The 19,812-nt window shown below is 46.3% G+C and overlaps 1 protein-coding gene across 2 annotated transcripts; it reads right to left on the bottom strand.

Annotated features, from left to right (window-relative positions):
• Positions 1 to 233: 233 nt before the first annotated feature.
• On the bottom strand, positions 234 to 13,544 carry LOC104912330 (phosphofurin acidic cluster sorting protein 2-like). 2 transcript variants are annotated; one of them, XM_031554815.1, is made up of 8 exons: positions 13,457 to 13,544; positions 10,093 to 10,182; positions 7,157 to 7,282; positions 5,286 to 5,448; positions 4,216 to 4,289; positions 3,375 to 3,455; positions 1,683 to 1,742; positions 234 to 410 (listed from the first exon to the last, which is right to left on the bottom strand). In XM_031554815.1, exons 1-8 carry the CDS (start codon positions 13,460 to 13,462, stop codon positions 249 to 251), a joined length of 762 nt encoding a protein of 253 aa, XP_031410675.1. In that variant the 5' UTR covers positions 13,463 to 13,544; the 3' UTR covers positions 234 to 248. The 2 variants fall into 2 exon arrangements, with proteins under 2 accessions (XP_031410675.1, XP_031410676.1); XM_031554816.1 differs by having other exon boundaries at positions 3,399 to 3,455.
• Positions 13,545 to 19,812: the final 6,268 nt, after the last annotated feature.

Raw genomic sequence — 19,812 nt, 5'->3', positions numbered from 1 at the left:
AAAAAAAAAAAACATGAAGGGAAATTAGCTTACAAGCAGTCATTAAATTATCATAATGTACACTGGAGCTCTGACACCAGGTTGGGGAGTTGTAGTAATAAGATGGAGGGGTGCGAATAGAGCATCTAATCTGTGTCGATACTGCAACACTGTCTCTTTTCAGTTCCAGCTCTTGGGAGACTGAGTCCCAGGCAGCTGCCCAAACTGACTACTCCGCAGGGGACTGCCCAGCATCAGCCATGCCATACTTACTTTAACTTTGGCTTTGGAGTGCTCAAAACACTGTCATCATCTTCCATTTCTGGCCCACTGTCACTGGGGTTCTCTATATCCAACGTGTCGTACAGAAGGTCCAAGTCCTCCTCCACCTCTGGAACATGCTCTGCAGGGTCCTGCTCTGAATCCAGAACCTACGTGCAGGAGAAAAGCAGGCATTGTTCACTAGGAGTCAAACAGATCCCGTGTCACAGGAGATCCCTTGATGACTGCAGGGCACCAGGCTTAGATTCTGTTTCTAGCGCGAGGATACTATATCTAGCAGAAACATTAAGCATACCAGGAGTGCTTGTTGAGGGCAAAGCTGTCAGTGTCTGGTTAAGCAACGTTTACCTATTAGGTTAGGTATCTATGGACAAGCTATTAACCATATATCATGTCAATTGGTCAATCATGTTCCATAAACAAAGCCTTAAGAAGGCACCCAACACGGTCCCAGTTTTCTTAGAAAAAGTACAAAAATGTGGTACTACAAAACGAGTATTGCATCTTGGGTATTCCTGAAAAGCTGTCATTACACCTCCTGATTTTGTATGTGGTACCCAATCAGGCAGAAAAGAAGTAACAACAATGTTCACAGGAGGCATCAGAAACGCAGACAAGGATCAACTGCAACCCACACGTAAATCTGAAGAGAACACAAATCTCACATCAAAACTCCTGTAGGTTTCTCTACACATACAGCATAAGCATACAGGTGTACACAGCTCTGAGTTTGCTTTTTAATAAGAGCTCCAGAAAAACAACAGCTTAGCTGGCTGAGACCTCAGATACGGGTGCTGACGCTGCTGAGCTAACTTGGGAAGAATAGCAAAGCTAACAGGACTGTTTGGAAGCATAGAAAGCATGAGGAGTTCTTTCCCAGAGGCCGCAATATCTGCATGCAGACAGACAGTCAAAAGAGTCATTAACAGTTTTTATATTAGGTACTTAATGTTTCGCAGGCTCCTGGGTTCAGGACTTCTTTCATTCCTAGCTCTGACCAGAAAACTTTATTTCTTGTGGATCTACGTATTGAAATTTTTCAAGTCTTGCCTGGCTGTTCTAAGTAAGACTATCAAAGCAGTGGTGATTTAACTTCACAAGCAACATACACAGCACACTGCTTGCCTTTGAATTGGTCAAAGACAGTTTTGAAGACTGCTTTGAAATTAATGGGTAAAGAAATGAGTGTTTGCCAAAATCTAGATTTGATAAAATTTGATCTAGAAAACATTTGACAACATTTTAAAGTTGGCCTTTACGCCTCCATGCAAGGCCAGGGTACCATGACAGGTCATATCAACTGCAAAATGAATGGAACCAGGGAGAAACAGGAGAATGTTCCTGGGGACTACAGCAGGGATCACACCGAAGAGGTGAGAGAGCAATATGCAGACAGAAAGGTTCTAGAACACATTACTCACCTCATCAGACACTTTAAATCTCTTCAGCAATGCCACCACCTTCTGCTTGAAGTTCTGTTGCTGCAAGTCAAAGACATTTTTACATGAGCAAAGCATCACTGAACTGCTTTCTCCCAGTGTGTAAGAAGCCCAGACACATGACATTGGTGCTCTAGCTGCTGCTTCAAGTCGAAAAGACTGCTGGCACCATAAACCAAGTCCCTGCTGTTCACACATTGAAAACAGCCTTTCCAGACCTATGACACCTTTTCTACTGCCTTACTACAAACTAGGACCTACTATGCTAAATGCCCAGGTGAAGAAAGTTGTTTGCTGGCTTGCCTGTATCTCATGGGAGCTTTCCACCACTCCAGCCCCAGGCACTTCACAATGCCCAAGTCTCAAAAATTCACCTTTTACCACTGAACTCAAATTCTGTAAGCTGCTGCCACCTTCTAGACAGCTGAAGGTGAAATGAAAGGTTCAAACAAGATCGTTCAAAGAATGGTCCCCATTCACTGACAGGAATTAGATGCTCTCTTTAGAGTTGTCCTTTGACTCAGGATGTCAAGGAAAAACATCCATTGTGCAGATCAGCTTGGACCAGCATGGCACTCTGCAGAGGAGTACACACAACAGGCAGTAGCCAAGGCAACATGGCAAGAGCTGTTCTCTGGCCTGAATGGTCTGACAGTCAGAACACAGGAGCCCTGCTGAGGCTGATATTAAATTTATTGGCATCACCTAATCCAGACTTGCACCAGCCCTATGCACTGGAGATTCAGTATCAGTTCAGTGGTCAGGAACAGAAAGACATTCTCATCATTAAGTTAATCACCATGGGGTCACCTGCTGTCACTAATGCCTGTAAACAATACTAAAGACATCAAGGATATGAGGTAGTATGCTCCTAGTCTTATATAGTCTTTTTAATCACAGGTTCAGATCAAAACAGTGTTTATTCAAGATCTTTTCAAACATGGATTTGAGAAGTAGCCTTGCAGAAGGTACAAATGATCTTCAAACATATTTCAAAGTCCAACCCAAAAAAAAAAAAAAACCCCACAAACAACAAACCTAGCCCCACCCTGGGCAGTAACTCCAAATCACATCACAGACATGCACAAACACTGGGGTAGGCAGAAGGCCACACTGTGCATTACGCTGCAGTCAAGCGCAGGTCAATGCTCCACATAGGAGTTCAGTTTTGCAGGCAAACACATGCTTGCTGTCAGAGAGCAGATGGCTGGCTGCATGCTACTCACCAAAGCCTTCAATATCCAGCTACTTCTTTGGCCTCAACATGCATCACACCTCAGGTTCATCTGTTTGGCTCCAGACTCTAACTGAACTTCACTCTGAAACTTTCCCACGGGTCTCTCCCATGCAGAGCACAAACAGAAGATCCTTCCTTTGCTTATGCCAACTTTCAGGATCACATGAGCACAGATCTTGCCCTGGCTTTGTTATGGGGCTGATTTTCACATACTTAAAAGATTTTTGGAGCATCCTAACCTTGCAGCTAAAGAACACTCAAGATACACACACATCACAGACTGCTCCGCTCCCTGATCTGATAGCTTCTGCTGGCTTTTCATATGCTGCGACCATGCCCCCAGGCTCCCTGCCAGCATTTCCAGCACTGCTGCTCCCACAGGCACTGCACATCCTAGCCAAACCCCAGCAGTGTTAGTAAAACTAATTTCCACCGACCCTGGTTATGGACGTCGTTCTTACTATCGATCTCCGCTGCTTCTTGGGCTTCCCCAGCTCGTACTCATCATCATCCAAATCCTGAACAGAAAGAGAATTCCTTTGTTACCTTTGTGGTTTGGGGACACATGATCATTTAAGTCCTAATAACATTTCCTCTATTAACCTGCTGCTCTGTCTTGCAGACCTTCAGCATTTGCTTCATTTTTCTGCAGTTACGATGGCAGAGGGAAATGGAATTGAATTAGGTCAGCAGAGAACTGGGAACACCAACTCAGAGGAGCAAAACAGCCCAAGTTCTAGAAAGAAACAAGGATTCTCTCAGTCCCACATCTCAGTGGGTGCCTCTCAGTATCCTCCAAGACAAGAAGGCAAGTGATGCCAGAGTCTGAAGACAAATAAGATCCAAACTCAGAAGCATTCTCACTTCTGCACAGGGAGTTCCCTGTCAGGATCCATTTTGCAGGAGGTACTAAAGACTGAAATCTGACTCACATTCCACCAGCTCTTAAGTTACAGCTGGGGGCCTTGCCAGGCTCTTTGAACCCAATCAGCATTACAGAAATAATCAACTGCTGCCTTGACACAATTGAGCAGATAAACTCAATATTTTAGCGTTTAAAGGGGACTCAAGACAACACATAAGGGGATAAATCACAGCACGGTGAAAGAAATGGGTTGCTGTGCATCTCCATTCTCCTTCTGCCACTGCAGCTCAACATTTGGTGACAGTCTCACACTGTCACAGCTTACCTAAGGAAACAGACTTATCATTTCAAGCAGAAGCTGAGAGTACATGCTCTACAGAAGCTCTCACTGGAAGCCATGCCCTAAACAGTACCTGGCCCTGCACGGCATCATCACTGGCCTCCTGCTCAGAAGAGAAGCTCTCATACTCCTCCTCGGAATAGTTATCTGAAAGGAAAGAAGGGAGAGATCCCATGAAACTCCTTTAATGTGAAGAGAAAATCTCATCTGAAGAGCAGAGAAAACCAACTAACAGTCACAAACCAAGAAAGAATGCACATAAGGAAATGCTTGCTTCTTTATCTTTTATCTGTGTTAGAACCAATGAGATGGGAACATCCTGAAGATGAAGAACAAGTAGAAACACATCTAATAAGGAGGATAGACCGACACACAGATAAGACTCCTTAGAATACCATTCCCTTTTTCTGGAAAGAATCACCTGGCAGACAACAGCAAATAAGGAGTTTTTCCCACAAGGGAAAGAATTTTTCCCCCTTAGAGAGCCTAACTATCTTCAGAAAACATGCCAGGATAGTCTAAATTCTATTGACACGACACTTGAGGTGATCAGGCAGAAACACACATGCACCGAACGCACTGCCTTCAACAGGTCACTCTGCTGGCAGTGAGCAGAAGGCTGCTACTACAGAGAAGGAGGAAGACTGTCACAAACAGAAATGCAAGTAACTTTCCTACGTACTGAGTAACACTGGGATTTACTCTCATTAAACCAGATCATATTCCATTTAAAAATATGGCAGTTTTGTAGATATTATGTAAGTTAACATATATTGTAGAACAAGGAAGGAAAAAAGTTAGAATAACAGCTTAGATGTGCATGTCCTGAGTATGACACTGTTAGCCATATGAGGAGCTACAGGTTCTCAGCACACCCAGCAGTAACGCTGGAAGAGCACAGACCTAACTTGCTGAATGGCTTAAGCCTTGTGTGAACCTTTAACAGCCCCTAACACTGGCAGCCACACTCCTTGCTTACACAGCAACAGGTTGTTACAAGTTGGTTTTCTTTGCAGTAACCGTTAAAGATACAGGCATAGGTACAAGCCTCATTCTTCCCAGGAAGCATCTAAGCTCAGGTGGAATTTAACTCCAGTTAGGTCAGGATGGCATTAGTCCCCAGAGTGTGCAGTTGTAATTCACCTGTAGACTTGATCTTCTGGCTGGCCTGCATACTGCTGTCTTCGTGGTCAATTGGCTGACTTGACAAGGAGAAGATCCAGATTTCTGCTACCTTTACTGCAGCTTCTTTGATATTGCTGAAAAGGCTCAGTACCTGGCCGCCTTCTGTGGGGTGCTGCATGACCTGGGACAGAAATCACGCAGAACAAATCTGCATTTAAATGTATTTAAACTTGCACCATTTGTTTTGTTTGTTAATGGAGTTACTCCAGATTTTCAAATTGAGAAGACAGACAACACCCTGCAACTGCAGGAGCCGCATGCAGGCAACGCACAATGCTAGCTGAAACTTTAGTTGACTGCTAATGAAAGCGATGGAAGGAAAGGAAAAATTTTCTGAGCTTAACAGTTGATTAGCTGACCCATGAAACACAATACTTGAATACGTCACCAAAATTGTCAGTGGGATACACAGCAAAGCGCTTCCTAAAGCAAAAATTCCTGCTCCACAATCTTGGAGGAGATGGCCATACTGGGCTAACTAAGTGGTGACTCACAAAATGCAAGACATGGTGGATGCAGACACATCTCAGCGTGGGTTTCTCACTGCAGCCATCTTCCCTTTGGCACCCACGGCTCTCAGAGCTCTCCTTAGAACCTAAGACTCAGGTTCTTCTCTTGTCCCACCAGAAAAAACAAATGCTTCCCCATCTCCACTTGTCTGCACTTCAGTTTCCTACCACACACCAGGCTTTAAAATGACCTGAGCTGATGAGGAACATATGCCCTCTCAGGTTCATGCTTTCACTAACTTTTCATCGCTTTGTTTTCTTTCAACTCCTATAATAACTTTGTGTGCGCCAGTGCTGTGCAGGGGTCATTTAACTATAAATTGCAAAGAGAGGGAGGCTTCTAAAAGGATACAGCATTTGTTTGCCCAAAGTCTTCAATTTCAGAAATATTCCAGATGAGTTGGAAAGTAACTGTTTTCCAACAAAGCAAACCTTTGGAAATGCATGACCTTCTAACCTCAGTCAGCTGACATTACAAAAAAGACATAAGAAAAACCACACACAGCAGCAAATGCCCAACACTCAGAAGCTCACCGATGGATCTAATTAATGGGCCCACACGTTTTCTGCCTTACAGCAACAGTCAATTTCTAGCTCTTAAAACTAAATGTGGTACAGGAAAAATGTTGCCTATTGGACTATAAATCAGAATTTGGACAGTTCAGATGGGGAGATCTACATTTAATGCAAGTCTAAGAAGCTTAACTTACACAACAGAAGCATTCTTTGTAATAAATTTAACACTGTAATAACTCACCACAGCATAACATTAATTTACAAGTGGAAACAATGAAAGTATTTATTGGCAGATTGCAGTCTGATGAAATACGTTGCTGCTTCACTGAATCTGGAAGGCCTGTCCAAGTGACCTTAACAGCCTCGTTTCCAGAAATATGAAACATTTTACATTTAAGACAAATGAGCTCAGCTCAACCAAATGTACTAATACAAAAGAAAATGCATTAGTATTGAAATACATGCAGAAGTGTTCTGAATGCAAAGGGGATTTGAGCTGCATTTGAGTGAGTCGATTTGGATCTGTTAGCTCAAAACAAAAACAAACAAGATATACTCCACAAACCTTGTAAGCTAATAAGCCTCAAGAATCCCTTAGCCTTCAATATGTTATCCAGAAAATGTACAATATTATACTCAGTACTAAGATCTGTTTAAAATATTGTTCTGTGAATACAAATTAGCATTAAGATAGTTGCATGAAATCCATCCAGGTACTCTCAATAAGGAAAGCAATAACACTGGATTTAAAGTGATGGGGGAATCCCACTCTTGTAAGTATGGACCATGCCAAACACTGCTCACCTCAGCCATGTTGATAGATCCCACAGCCAGAGTCTTGTAGCCTAGAATGGTTCGGTTCTTGTATCGCTTCCGCCGCTGCAGCATGATCTGAAGCTTGTTGCCTTCTCTCTTCAAGAAGTGTGGGTACTGGGGTTGAAAATAGAAAGAAAAAGTTCATTTTGTGCCTTGATTTTTATCTCCCAAGCTGTCTGGTTCACAAGTAAACTCCATTCCTACACTGAACTAATCCTCAACATGCAACCCTACATTCATTACCCCAAGGAAGCAATCATTTTTGACTCTCATTTTAAAAACACAGCTTTTGTAAAGCTCTGCCACAGAACCTAAGTGCCACACAAGGGATTAGTGAGCATGGGAAGAGCTCAGGTAATCCCATACCCTTGCTTTTGTAGTCCTAGGACAGGAGGCAGCTTAGGCCTTGTATGCCTGCATTACACAGAGCGTGAGGCACTGTGGTACCCACCAGGCACTGACAAAACAATCCTGGCTGTTCTGTTTGGAAGGACTGAGCCCAAGTCCAGTCCCAAAGAGATAAGCATCCTCCAAGAGATGGGCTGCAGAAAGGAGAACCTCACTGCAGAGACCCTAGTTGCACACTGGATATTCTTAAGTGAAGATACTTCGTCTCGCTATTTTTTTATTTTTTTTTTTAGTTCCTCTCCCCACTTTGGGAAATTGTGAGAGTTAACTTCCTGCCTCTTAAAAAGCTTGATAAATACAACTGCTGAGTGCCACCAGAAACCTGGAGATATTAATTTGTAGTCCAGAGCAGTCCTGACTGCTGTGCAGAGAGCTGGGAGCAGCGGCCACGCAAACAAGCAGAATACTAATTAACTGATTGCAAAGATGGGATCGACTGCCTTGCACGAGGCAGCAGCCCTGTGGAAGGGAGGCACAGCAGTCCACGTAATTAAAAGATCACCTTAAAATCACTTGCATCCAAACACAAATTGAGTGTGACTTCACAGATCCGCAACACTGAAGTCATTGAGGACCGGTGCTGGCAGTGGGGACTCAGAAGGCAAGAGGCACTTTTTGCATTCAGACCTCCCACCCTCCTGCAGCTGAGACCCTACCAAGTGTTGGGAAGGCAGTAGGGAAGAGGGATTCCTTGCTCTCAGCTGGAGGCACCGGGGTTCTCTGAGGCTGCTTAAGCATGAACCTGCAGCTGAACTCTAAAGTCATGCTGGGTCCCAGGCCAGTTTGATCTCAGTGTCTACAGTTTTCTGGGATTCAACTAGATGGATCAAGTCCATACATGCAAATTTCTGTTTTTCAAAAGTGTGTTTCCTGGCCAACTCTGATGAAGATTCACAGAAATTATTAAAAAAAAAAAAAAGAGATCCAGAGACATTCATTTAGCTCCTCAGTTAAAGGCAAGGTCCTCTGGAACACCCCAGCCATTCTCACTGCACAGCTATTTTTAATTCCTGCCATCACTTGTCAGATCTACAGAATGGTTTCAACAAAAACTTTTTAGTAACTGCCACTCCATAACACGGTATTTGAAAACAAGACACAGGAAGCCCCAAGCACTGCAAGCACCTCCAAGGACAAGAAGTGGGGGCCATCACACACCAGGGACCTTCAATTGATCCTGAGAAATTTGCAGAGAGTCAGGAAGAGCAGCCATTCCAGCAGTCAGGATGACAGGAGCTTACCTGCCAGAAAGGCTACTGCTGGTCTCAGCCTAGCTATAGCTAGGTGAATCAGATTCACATGCACCATAGCTCTAGTCTTACCCCACCTGCATAACAGAGCACTGCCCACCCAGACAGCCTGCACAGTGCGCATGCATGCAGAGCGAAGCACACAGGGCAAAGAGCTGACAGCACAATATGGAGATACTGGCTGCTGCTGCAAGACACTGAGGCTTTCTCATGCTGAGACATCCACATGCTTTTACTCTGTGGTCCATCACCACTCTTAAAATATCCCAGGCACTAAATTCAGACTGTACCTGGCTCAGACTATACTTAGCTAAGAGTAGCTTCCAGCCATTGTCCAATTAAGAAATAATAAAAGCTGTCATAAAAATCCTACTGTGCCATTTCAGGAAGGCTTCCCAGACCTCACTGCATCCAAGAGTACTAATCCTTCCTGCAGCAGAGAGATCAGCAGCACATCTCTGCACTAAGCTTGCTCATCTCACAAACACTGTTCTGAAGGCTTACAGCGTCATGGACATCATTATCCCCTGTTCTGGCTCAGCTCCCAGCCCCTCCTGAGGAAACCAACTTAAAAACAATGCTGTGTCTCCCGCTGCAGTATTGCTCTGAGTTGCTGGGGAAAAACAAAAACAAAACAAAAAAAAAGTTTCTGCAGATTTTGTTTTGGAACATTTGCTGACACAGGATGGGCAGAGATCTGGCTCATCCTAAGGCGCTGCTCGCAGTCACTGGAAAGCTGCAGTCTTAAAAATCACATACTTACTCCTGGCACGTGGATTTCTCATTGCTTCTCACAAAGGAGGGGATGCAGCGCTGCAGTTAACCCAGTTTGCAAGCTGCATCAGGACAGAACCAGAAACGCCAGCCATCTGTGTACCTTCCCATGCAGTCCCAGGGTTATGATCCGTCTGCAGTGAAACCTCACCTACTTTGAGCCTACCCAGGTCTCAGAGTTATAGCCAGTCTGTCCTGCATCACCACTACAGTCCTTATCAGATCAAACTCCAGATGGCAAAATCTAACCCTAAGTTCCAAAATACAGTTGACCTCGTTGAGAATGCTTCCGAGCATCTGCTCCGTGCATGCAGGACTCTCCCTTGTGCTCACAGCAACCCAGCCTTTACTTCCCTTATTTCCCTGCTCAAGAGGCAGCACTAGGGCAGAATGCTCCAAGGAGAGCAGCCAGCACAATACAGAAGGATCCTCGATGCAGACCCACAGAGCACCTCTGCTCACACCAGTGCCTTGGTGCCCCGTCCCACTTACCTGCAGCGAGAAGGTCAGCGCAAGCTCCGTCTCCACGTGTCCACTCGGGGGCAACACGATCTCGTGAGACCGCAGGATGCGCTTGGAGCCCTGCACAGAAGCAAAGTCCATGTGGTAAATTGCCCAGCCAGCCACTTTGTTGCCATCCAGCCCAAACAGCTCGGCCGTGGAACTGGAGAGCTCCAACTACAGGCCTTACCCTCCCTGATATTACCCACAGCTGCCTTTGTGCTGCCTCTCCCCAGGGAAAGGATAAGGCAGCAGGTTCTGCAGGCGGGGCTGTCAGAGAGCTGGGCTGCAGGGAGTGCTGGTAAGACTATGGCCTTGGAAAGGGTGTGGGAAGGAAGACTCACTGAAATGGAAGTAGCCCTGGTTTGGCATCCCAACTCTATTTAAACAAAACTGGGAAATGCTTTCAGAGACTACCACAGAGAAAGTGAATGGATGGATCTGACCTTGCACTTGTGCGACATATTAATGAGATGAAAGGGAGATATTTGACTAATAAAGATTTGGGCATATTTACTGTCCCTAACTGCAACAAAGCAGCTTTTGTTCTGCCAAACCCCAGCATTCAAAAGCTCTGAGTCAGCCCCCACCCCTCAAGCTGAAATCTCATTTCATGACTGCAGCCAATAGGTAGCAGGCTCCGCATCTCCTGGGTTCGCAGGCTGCAGTGTCACACATACATCTCTGGCATCAGCCTTAGTGGACTGATCTTTTTTTTCTTTTTGTACACACACCCCTCCCTGAGAAAAGTGGAGATTTTAATTTATTTCAGGGAACATTTCAGAGAAAACTAGCAGGGAAGCACAATAAACCTCTGCCTAGCAAATGCTTCTGTATTGTTCAGATAGTGGTAAGTTTCAGAGGTCTCTGGCTCAATATTCTGCTGAGGTTGCAGCTCTAGCTTTGTCCAGACAGGCTGATCTCCCAGAGGCACAAAACTGTAGCTCTACAAAAAAAACAAACAAACCAGCATCTGGGAAACCCGAGACAGGCAGGGATTAAACACCTCCCAGCTACATCCAAAGTAAAACTGCGCATGTCTACATCAGCCCCAAATAATATCCCAAAATGAGGGAGAAGAGGAGAGACTGGATTACATCCCTTTCTCCTCACAAAGCCAAAATGCCGTGATTTGCAGGTGCCCCCAGTACATCAAACAGGAGAGCAGGTTGAAAACTGAAGGGTCCCTCCCACCAAAAGCAGCACATGTGCAAGTAAAGCACAGCTGGCCTTGCCACTGGCAATAGCAGCATTTGTTCCATGCTGCAAATCTCCTAACAGTAGCAATCTTGCTTTACTTGTTATGCAACTCGAAATCTAATGAAAGCCCAAATATAGCAGCTTTAAAAAGACTGCAGCAGATAAATAGAGCAACAGCCTGGGAAATACAGTTGACAAGTCTTTGAACATCAGGAGGGATGCAGACAGACATGGGAATTGCAGGTAGGATGCTCTCATTAGGTCTAAATTCAGTCATTCTTTCTGGAAGGACTGCAGTGCCTGACACCTCTCTTACAATTTCTCATACACAGCCAGCGAGTCATTCGACAGAGACCATATACTTGGAGATCCAATATCACCAGCTGCAAACAATAGCTGTGTCAGAAACCTGGCAAATTAAGTAGCCTTAAAAGAGCTTGTCAGCATCATAATAACCTGCAGGCCATGAAGGAGGGCTTCAAATCTACCAGTATCTGAGACAGTCACAGTGCTACTGCCCTACCATTAAATAGCACATCACGAGATATGAGCAATGATCGAACTGCAGTGCCAGGGACACCCAAGGTGAAGCTATGGCACCCTCTGGGACAGCAGTTATTGCAGCCACTGTGACCTCAAGGCCAACTGGAAGGACAGATGAAAGCAAAAACAATGGGCAGGGATGCAAGCTGCAGCCTGGGACTTGGCAGATAAGCATCCCAAGCTTTTCCAGCTACACGGGGCAAGTGCTTTTGCTTTCCAGTTCTTCAGGGATCTGCCCCGCTACAGAAGGGACTGCAGAATAATTGCTCAGGTCTCAGTGTGTTACTTACTGTAGCAGGACAGATCACAACATGTATTTAGAACAGACAAGAAAGTCCCAATTGTTAAAACTCCCTTCAGGCTTTTTGGGCTTCCATGTCCGGAGCAGCACATTCAACCTTTTCATCCAGAGAAAGTGTAAACTCCTAGCAGTAACATGGATGGGAAAAAGCTTTGTTCTAGTAAAAGCTACTGGATTTCCCAGCCCAAGCCTGGCACACCCTGTCTGTAGATCATTCACTGAGAAGCCTCAAGCCCTTACAGTGATGCACACGCTGACCTGTACAAACATATGGAGAGCTTTCAGCCCTGATCAGCAATATCTGACAGCCTGGGAACCCACAGCTGTGCATCTTCAGAATTCAGCTGTGTGAAACCATTCCCTACCTTTCTGCTCCCTGCTGTGGAGCTGTGAATCCCTCCAACACAGAGGAACACAATTTTGCTGCAGCTGGACTGCTCACAGAGATGAAAGATGTTGGCTAAATGCTCAGCTGCATGTTCTCAGTCCACAAAGCCTTCATGATTTCACCTTCCAAGCTAGATTTTAACACAAACAGATCTCTGCAGGAGTTTGCCTGCCCCTTTTTTGAAAAGCAGCTGCTTTTCAGCATGGTTTATGGCACTTGTCTACTTACAGGTCCACTAGGCTTTTAACCAGTAAGCACTTCAGCATTTCCAGTGGTGGGAGCACTGAGCTAAACTGATGCTGTGACACACTGAGGAACTTACTCGCTTCCTGCTGAACACCTACCTCCAGGCAACATGACCTGTATATAGAAACCTAATTAAGCAGCACAAACCCATGTTGCAAAGTAGGTTATTTACCTAGGATGAGAGCTGTATCTTATGGAAACAAACTGAAATGTGCAGGCATCCAATAAATCAACTGACAAGTACCTGTCTACAAACATGGCTTGGACTTCTGACAGCAGAGCTGTCCATCAGAAGAAGGCCCAGCCTTCAGAGCCTCCCCAGGCCAGGTCCAAATGACCAAGATGTTCTGTCCCAGTAAGAGCTGCAGCATGCTAAACACAAGCTTAGATTTGGTGACTGCTCAGGAAGATCAGGTGACAGCATATGATATGAAATGAGCATCTTTACCAACATATAAAGCTCATTCTGAGTCCTCAGTGAACAATATTCTTCACTTAATACAGTGAAATTTGGTAGGAACACAGGAGAAGGATCACAAGAGACTCTCCACATACACAGAACATCAAGATGTAAGTGTGGGAAGTGGCCCACAGCCTTGACAGACCTCACAAGGAGGCACCTGCCAGTATTTTTAACTCAAGTACCACATTTGATTCTTAGAGCTGACAGCAATTACCTGCATTTTGACAGCAATGACCACAGAAATAAGCTCCTTATCCAATTCCTTTAAGACTACCAGTTTCTTTAGTGTCAAGCTGCACAACCTGCAAACAGGAACAGAAGAGAAACAGTTATAATCATTGTCTGAAAAAGGAAAAGCTCTGAACAGCTTCCACACAACAGCATCTCTGTTTGAGGTAGAACAGACTCCAGTCAGGAGCCACACAGACACAGATATAAAGACAGCAGGAATATCTGAGCTTCCCCAGCTCTTCAGTCTGGATTTCTCCACACACCCCCAGACAGAAGGAGGCAGCCTGCGGGTCTGTCTCACGGCCTGGTGCAGACCCATGGCCACACGGGAGAGCCTCCCAGCACAGACCTTGCAGACCGCAGCCTGGGAACGCTTGTTCTGAGTCAGACCAAGAGCTGTAGGGTCAGAGGAATTAAATTCCAGCAATGTAAAAGCAGTGGGTCAGGCTAATTTTAAACTTCTCTGCAAAGCTCTACTAGTCTGTTGGCTCTTTCAGTTTCAGGGTTCCCAAAGATCTCAATCCCACCTCCTTTTGCTGATCCTACTCGTCCCCAAACAAAAGCGCTAGCAAGAGGTTCAGACCTCTCTAATGGGAAAGGAAAAGAAACAAAAGAAAAAGGAGAGGACTTGCACAGCGCCCTGCAGCCCTGGCATGCACATGCCACACATACACAGCTAGCTCACATTCTTTACCCTGGCAATGCTGCATTGTTCCGGTTACCACTGTTTGCACTTCTGCCTCCCAGCACAGAGCACTTGGGAGGGGAGAGCATTTGGACTAGGTGCAGCCCAAGCTCAAGCTCTGAGGTAATGGGGCCATGATACTGGCACTGTCACAGTTTCACAGGAGTTACCAACAGCTGGTTTAAACATAAGGGTGTGCCTCGAAAACAAACTTGGGGAAGGGATAAACCTGAGGAAAGCTGCGGCCAGAGAAAGCTGCATGGGAGGCTCTGGAAACAGACATCACCCATGGTGCAGATGCTGGCCAGGAGCAGGCTCTGCTTCATGTCCAGGGTCTGAAGGAAGGAGGCTGTGATGCCATTTGTTTTCTTTGTGAGGCCGCAGCCGGAGGACAATTGCCCCAGGCTTGCCAAAAGCCAAAGAGCTGTGGGCAGTCAGGTGGTGTGAGCAGAGGTAGCACAAGGCACTGGCATTGTCCGCCTGGCAGGAAGGGAACAAAGGCCCTCTCTGTGTGGCCTGGCTGGAGGATGGAAAAGGTACACGAGGGAACAATGGCGTTCTCAGCACACCCAGCAGAGCACAAGGAGGGCGTTCTGCCATTCCTCCAATTCATCATTTATGAGCTTTGATCCAGCCCCATGGATTGCTTGCTGCTCAGAAAAAGGAAAAAAAAAAATTATAAGCCTTCTTTAAAGCAATCAGAAAAACAAAAGCTGTTAGAAAAGACATGGGACGCATCTGTTTTCTTTATCCCATTGCTGGACTGCTGGTTCTAAAAGGCACTTCACACAAACAACAATGAAATGTTTATACTCTCCGTTAGGAGAAAAAAAAAAACCGTAAAACAAGCAGAGTTTAAATCTCACCAAAACATTTTCACCCTTAACACGCTTAGAGTTTCAGGTCTTCAGTCTAAATACAAATCAAAGCAATATTAAGAATACATGGCAGAAAGAGGCCACAAACAGTCACAAGAAGCATCTTCCAAGCAAGGCGATGTGCCCACAGCAGCAGTGCAGCCATGCCTGCCCTACGTGCCCTCCTATGCCTCTGTGGCTGGGATTGATGCAGGGGGACCTGAAACGATCTTATAAAACAGGATGAGGTTACACTTCTAAGTTTCACTTATATACGTGATCTCAGTGAATGCAGGGGGGAATAAAGAAAATCACACAGACATACGATGGGAATTGAGGAAGTCTCAGATCTGAAGCTGAAAGAGCCTGAAGTATTTTAAGTGGTCTATAAAAAGTCTGGAACCGCATGACAGCGAGGGTAGGCAAACACTTTTGTTGCGTGTTTATTTCAGCATTGATCTATGGTTGCACACGGGGAGCTCAGCTAGCAAAAGCACCAAGCCAGCTGAACCTAGCTGCAGAAAGAGCAAAGGAAATCCGAGATTTCCACCTCACTTCAGAGGTCCACAGCAGACCTCCCCACTCAGCACAAGCTGGGGTGCAGTGGGACTCATGTTCCCTTGTCACACACGGTAGGGAGGCACAGGCTGCTCCCTCCTGATCCCATTCCCCAAGTTAACACATGACAACTAAACGCATCCTACAACAATAAAACCTGGTTTTAAAGAGGAAACCTGGACTGGACCCGAGGGCTCCAATGTGTCCTGCTAAGGCCCGCTGTGCTGCATGGCTCCACCACATGCTCCTCACCGGGGCAGAAGCTGTGGGCACAGAACACATTTCAGTAACAACAATCCCAGCCCAAACAGGCTCAGAGCAGCCACACAAGGTGCTCAATTCTTTACTCATTGGATGCTCTGCTTTTGCATCCCTTGGAGTGGAAAGATCAGGAAAATAAATCCCCTCCAAGAAAGACTCGCTGAATTAAATGTTTGTCCCTCCACAGGGAGCACAATAATTGCACTGAGACCGTGTTCACACAGAGACAGCCAAATCAACAGGAAAGAAAAATTAAAAATTAAAGACCTGTATTTTAATTAAGCCCAATGGAAGTCAAGAATAATAACAGAAGCATCCACAGCTACAGGGGCTCCAAGTTCAAGTCAGGAGCAGGAAGGCTTCAGCTCACGAAGCAGATGTCCTTGCGCAGGCTGAAATCTGCGAGATACTGTTCCTAGAGGCAACATTTCATTCCAGGAGCACTTTCCTCTGAGTTCTGTAAGCATGAGCCAGATGAGAGACGCAAGCAAGGAACCAGTGCACCAGCAGTTTCACTGCACCCAAAGCTACTTCAGTGTTAGGGACAGCAAGCAGCCTCCTAGCCCTCAACATTGAGTGTTCTGCACTTAAGCTGACACTTTACACTCAAGACAGTCCCAAAATAAACCGTGAGCCACTTGGAGGAGAAGTGGAGAGACACTGCCCACTCACATACCTCCCAGACAGACAGGGCTGTTCTGCACATAGCTACAGGGCAGCTGTGTGGGGCAGGCTGGAGAGAGAAGCCCTGCACAGCATTTTTCTAATGCAGCTGTCTAAGCAAGGGATGAACATGTGCAGAGCACACACATAGTTTCAGACACCTGTTTTGCATGTGCCCAGGTAAAGGAGCACTCTCCTGTCCAGCTACTGTGCTCACACGCTTCATACTGCCTAGGAGAATTATTTCAGGCAGAAAAGCTGTTCTCTACATTATAGATGTGTCAGAGTAGGGCCACTGGGGGTTATCAATGATAGAAAACACAGGAAGAATGGTTCTTCACTCTACAAAGTTTATGAGCCAATTCCATCAAATGTTTCCACCTTGATCCACTCTCAGGCTGCTTCCAACCAGGAGCAAATTAAATGAGACAGAGATCAAATGGCCAACTCCTTTCATGCCAGAAACACAACTTGGGCAACTAGCAGAGATGCAACATGGCCCTGCACTAGTCTCAACCTGCTTCTCCTTCATTCACAGTTACCACTAAGCTAAATGGAATTTTTAGTCAGCTGTTTTGGCTACAGGTGCATTCAGGTAAGCTATAAGCCAGGAAACAATTGCAGGGCCAGTATTTCCATTGTTCTTAAGGATCTTGAAATCTGCTTCCCAGCATTAACACAGAGAATTAAGCTCTTAAAATTCTAGATACAAAGATCCATAGAAATGCTGCAGCAAGCAGATCTTGTTCTAACAGGTAAGAGGATGGCAGCTTAATTTATGCAACAGGCTGCCCCTAGGACCTCACAAGGACACAAACACACAGCAAGATGCTGCCCTGTTACTGCTGAAAAATTGTCCTACTCACTGCACATATTTTGCAAGTGTATTTCCCATCCACATGGGTGGGATATCAGCATGTTTGTCACCAACCCCGTGCCTCCACCTGCACACTCAGATCATTGCCACTGAGCAACTGACGCATTCTCTCCCTTTCCGAAGTTCTTCACACATCTGGTGACCTCAGCCAGAATCTTAGTTCCTCCACAATGGTCTCTTCATGCTTTGTTTTGATGGTTTCAAATCGCTGACTTAACGGAAAAATCATGAAGAAGGGATTAGGTCTGTTCCTCAGACAAGCAACAGTTACAAAGGAGTCCATCTAACCCACCTGTGTGTTTACTCCACCCTGCCTGCAAATCCAGGCACACAGCTGGTCCATGCACCTCTCCTGACTTGCCTCCTTCAAATCCAGCATCCAGAGCACCAGGAACGTATGGCATCCTGACAGCACAATAAGTGTGAATGAAGGATCCCACGGATTGAGTTTAATCAGCATTCTAAAAGTTCTGAGGGAATAGGATGGTGTCATTTAACTTTAAAAACTAAAGTAAGCTAACAGCAAAAAGATGACTGATGATCAAGGCTCCTTTGACAGACCAACAGGACTACATTTCCTACAACACAGCTGACACAAACATCTCATATTTGCTGTACTAATTTAGTAATTTAGTAGCTGGAACAACCAAAGGCACCAATGCCAGACTCCCATTGAGCACGTGATGAGTGGTCAAAGCTGCACACTGGGAGGGTGGACCTTTGGGATATGGGCCACATATTTTCTGTAGCTAGGGCTTCATTTTTCAGCTAGCTAGCAACAAAAGGAAGGCATGTAATGCTGTAACACAATGCAAAGTTCAGCAACCATAGCCTAGCAGCAAAGTCCCAGGCTGCTTACCTTTGAAAGGCCTCAGGTACACAGGGATCTCCAGCAAGATACCCTCACCTCCACTGCCAGCACATTAATGAGGTCTAGGAAGGGTTGGATCCTGGCTCCACCCTTTCCATCACTCAGGTGCACTGCACACACCTGAGCTCCCCTGAGTTGGCCCTGCCTTCCCACCAGGTGCTCAATCACTGCTTCAAGCTGTGACTTAGCATTTCTGCTGCAAGGCACAACACACAATGAGGCAGGAGGCAACTCCCCACCACACGGATTACAACCAGAGCAGAAAATTATGCCCAAACAATGAGCAAAATTGACACTGGGGGGAGGAATGCAAAAATGCCAACAGGTGGAAGAGGACAAAAGGAGACATGCAGCTGCAACAGACCCAGCAGTTCTCCCCTCCTCAGCATGCCCTCCTCCCCACCTGCCTTCTTGCTGCCCTCCTGTCCCAGCAGCTGCACATGGCACACAACATGTGCACTGGGAATTGGCTGCACCAGGCGTACCACAAGAACAAGCTCCCTGCCTGCCCTGGGCCCTCTGGGGCTGGCAGGATCTGCACATAGCAGCCAGCATGTGAGGAGGGCCCAGGAGCCTGCTGCAGAGCGAGGAGCAGCACATGTATCCTGCACATATGCCAGCACCCTCCCTGCTGTCAGCACACAGCGAGCTCCCTGCAGGAGCAGCTAGCTTGGACACACATGAGCACTGGCATGGAAGGGCTGCACAAAAAGCCTCGTGCATACGTTTGCACCAACACGTGCCTCGCCTGGATTGTCACCCTTTTTTCCCCCCCATCCTCTCTGCCTGCACCATACCCACAAACTCTGAGCACAGCATCCCCCAGAGCAGCAGCAGGCTGGGAGCCGTGACATCTCCACAGCAACTGGGGATGTCACAGCCTGCACGTGACCCAGAGTGCTGCGCATCCAGCAAATGAGACGGGCCTCTTCGCAGCACTCCAGCTTCCTCCTTACCCCACTGCAGCACGGCTGGCGGCAAATCCTCCATCTGTGCCACCAAGAGCTCTGCTCCTCGTACAGCCCAGTGCTTGCCCTGCAGGCTCCCCTGCCCACCCACCGCTGTAGGATCATGCCGAATTACTTACTGCTCAGCAGCAGCCACGCACAGCCAGAGCTGAGATCCCCACAGCACACAGGTCTTAACACCAGTACCTGTCTGAAAGACCCCCCTTACACCACAGTGGACAAACAGATCGTATGGACACCGCTTTCAGCCTTTTAAAGGAGTTTTACCTTTTAAAGCTCACTGACCAATACGAACCCACAGCAGCACAGCCAGGGCAGCTGGCCCGTTCCTAACAGCACTGTCACTCTGCCTGAAAGCAGCCACATCGAGTGCCAGATGAAAAGGGTTGTCTTTGCTAAGCTTGCAATATGACCTGAAATAAATAAGATGGGAGAATCACACAGGCATAATTTAGAGCTCAAATGGACGCTTCCTTTTTTAGTGAGAACTCAAAATGTCCTCTAAGGGTGAAAATGGAGTGGCCAACGGCAATGAGAAACATTTGTGAACTCTGATGGCACGTTTGGTATCAGCCAGCAGAGCAATCAAATATGCAAAG

The sequence above is a fragment of the Meleagris gallopavo genome, chromosome 10, assembly GCF_000146605.3.
Source record: "Meleagris gallopavo isolate NT-WF06-2002-E0010 breed Aviagen turkey brand Nicholas breeding stock chromosome 10, Turkey_5.1, whole genome shotgun sequence".
Classification (NCBI taxonomy): Eukaryota; Metazoa; Chordata; class Aves; order Galliformes; family Phasianidae; genus Meleagris; species Meleagris gallopavo.
The sequence above is the reverse complement of the archived record's forward strand: the minus strand, read 5'-3'. Positions and strand labels throughout refer to the sequence as shown.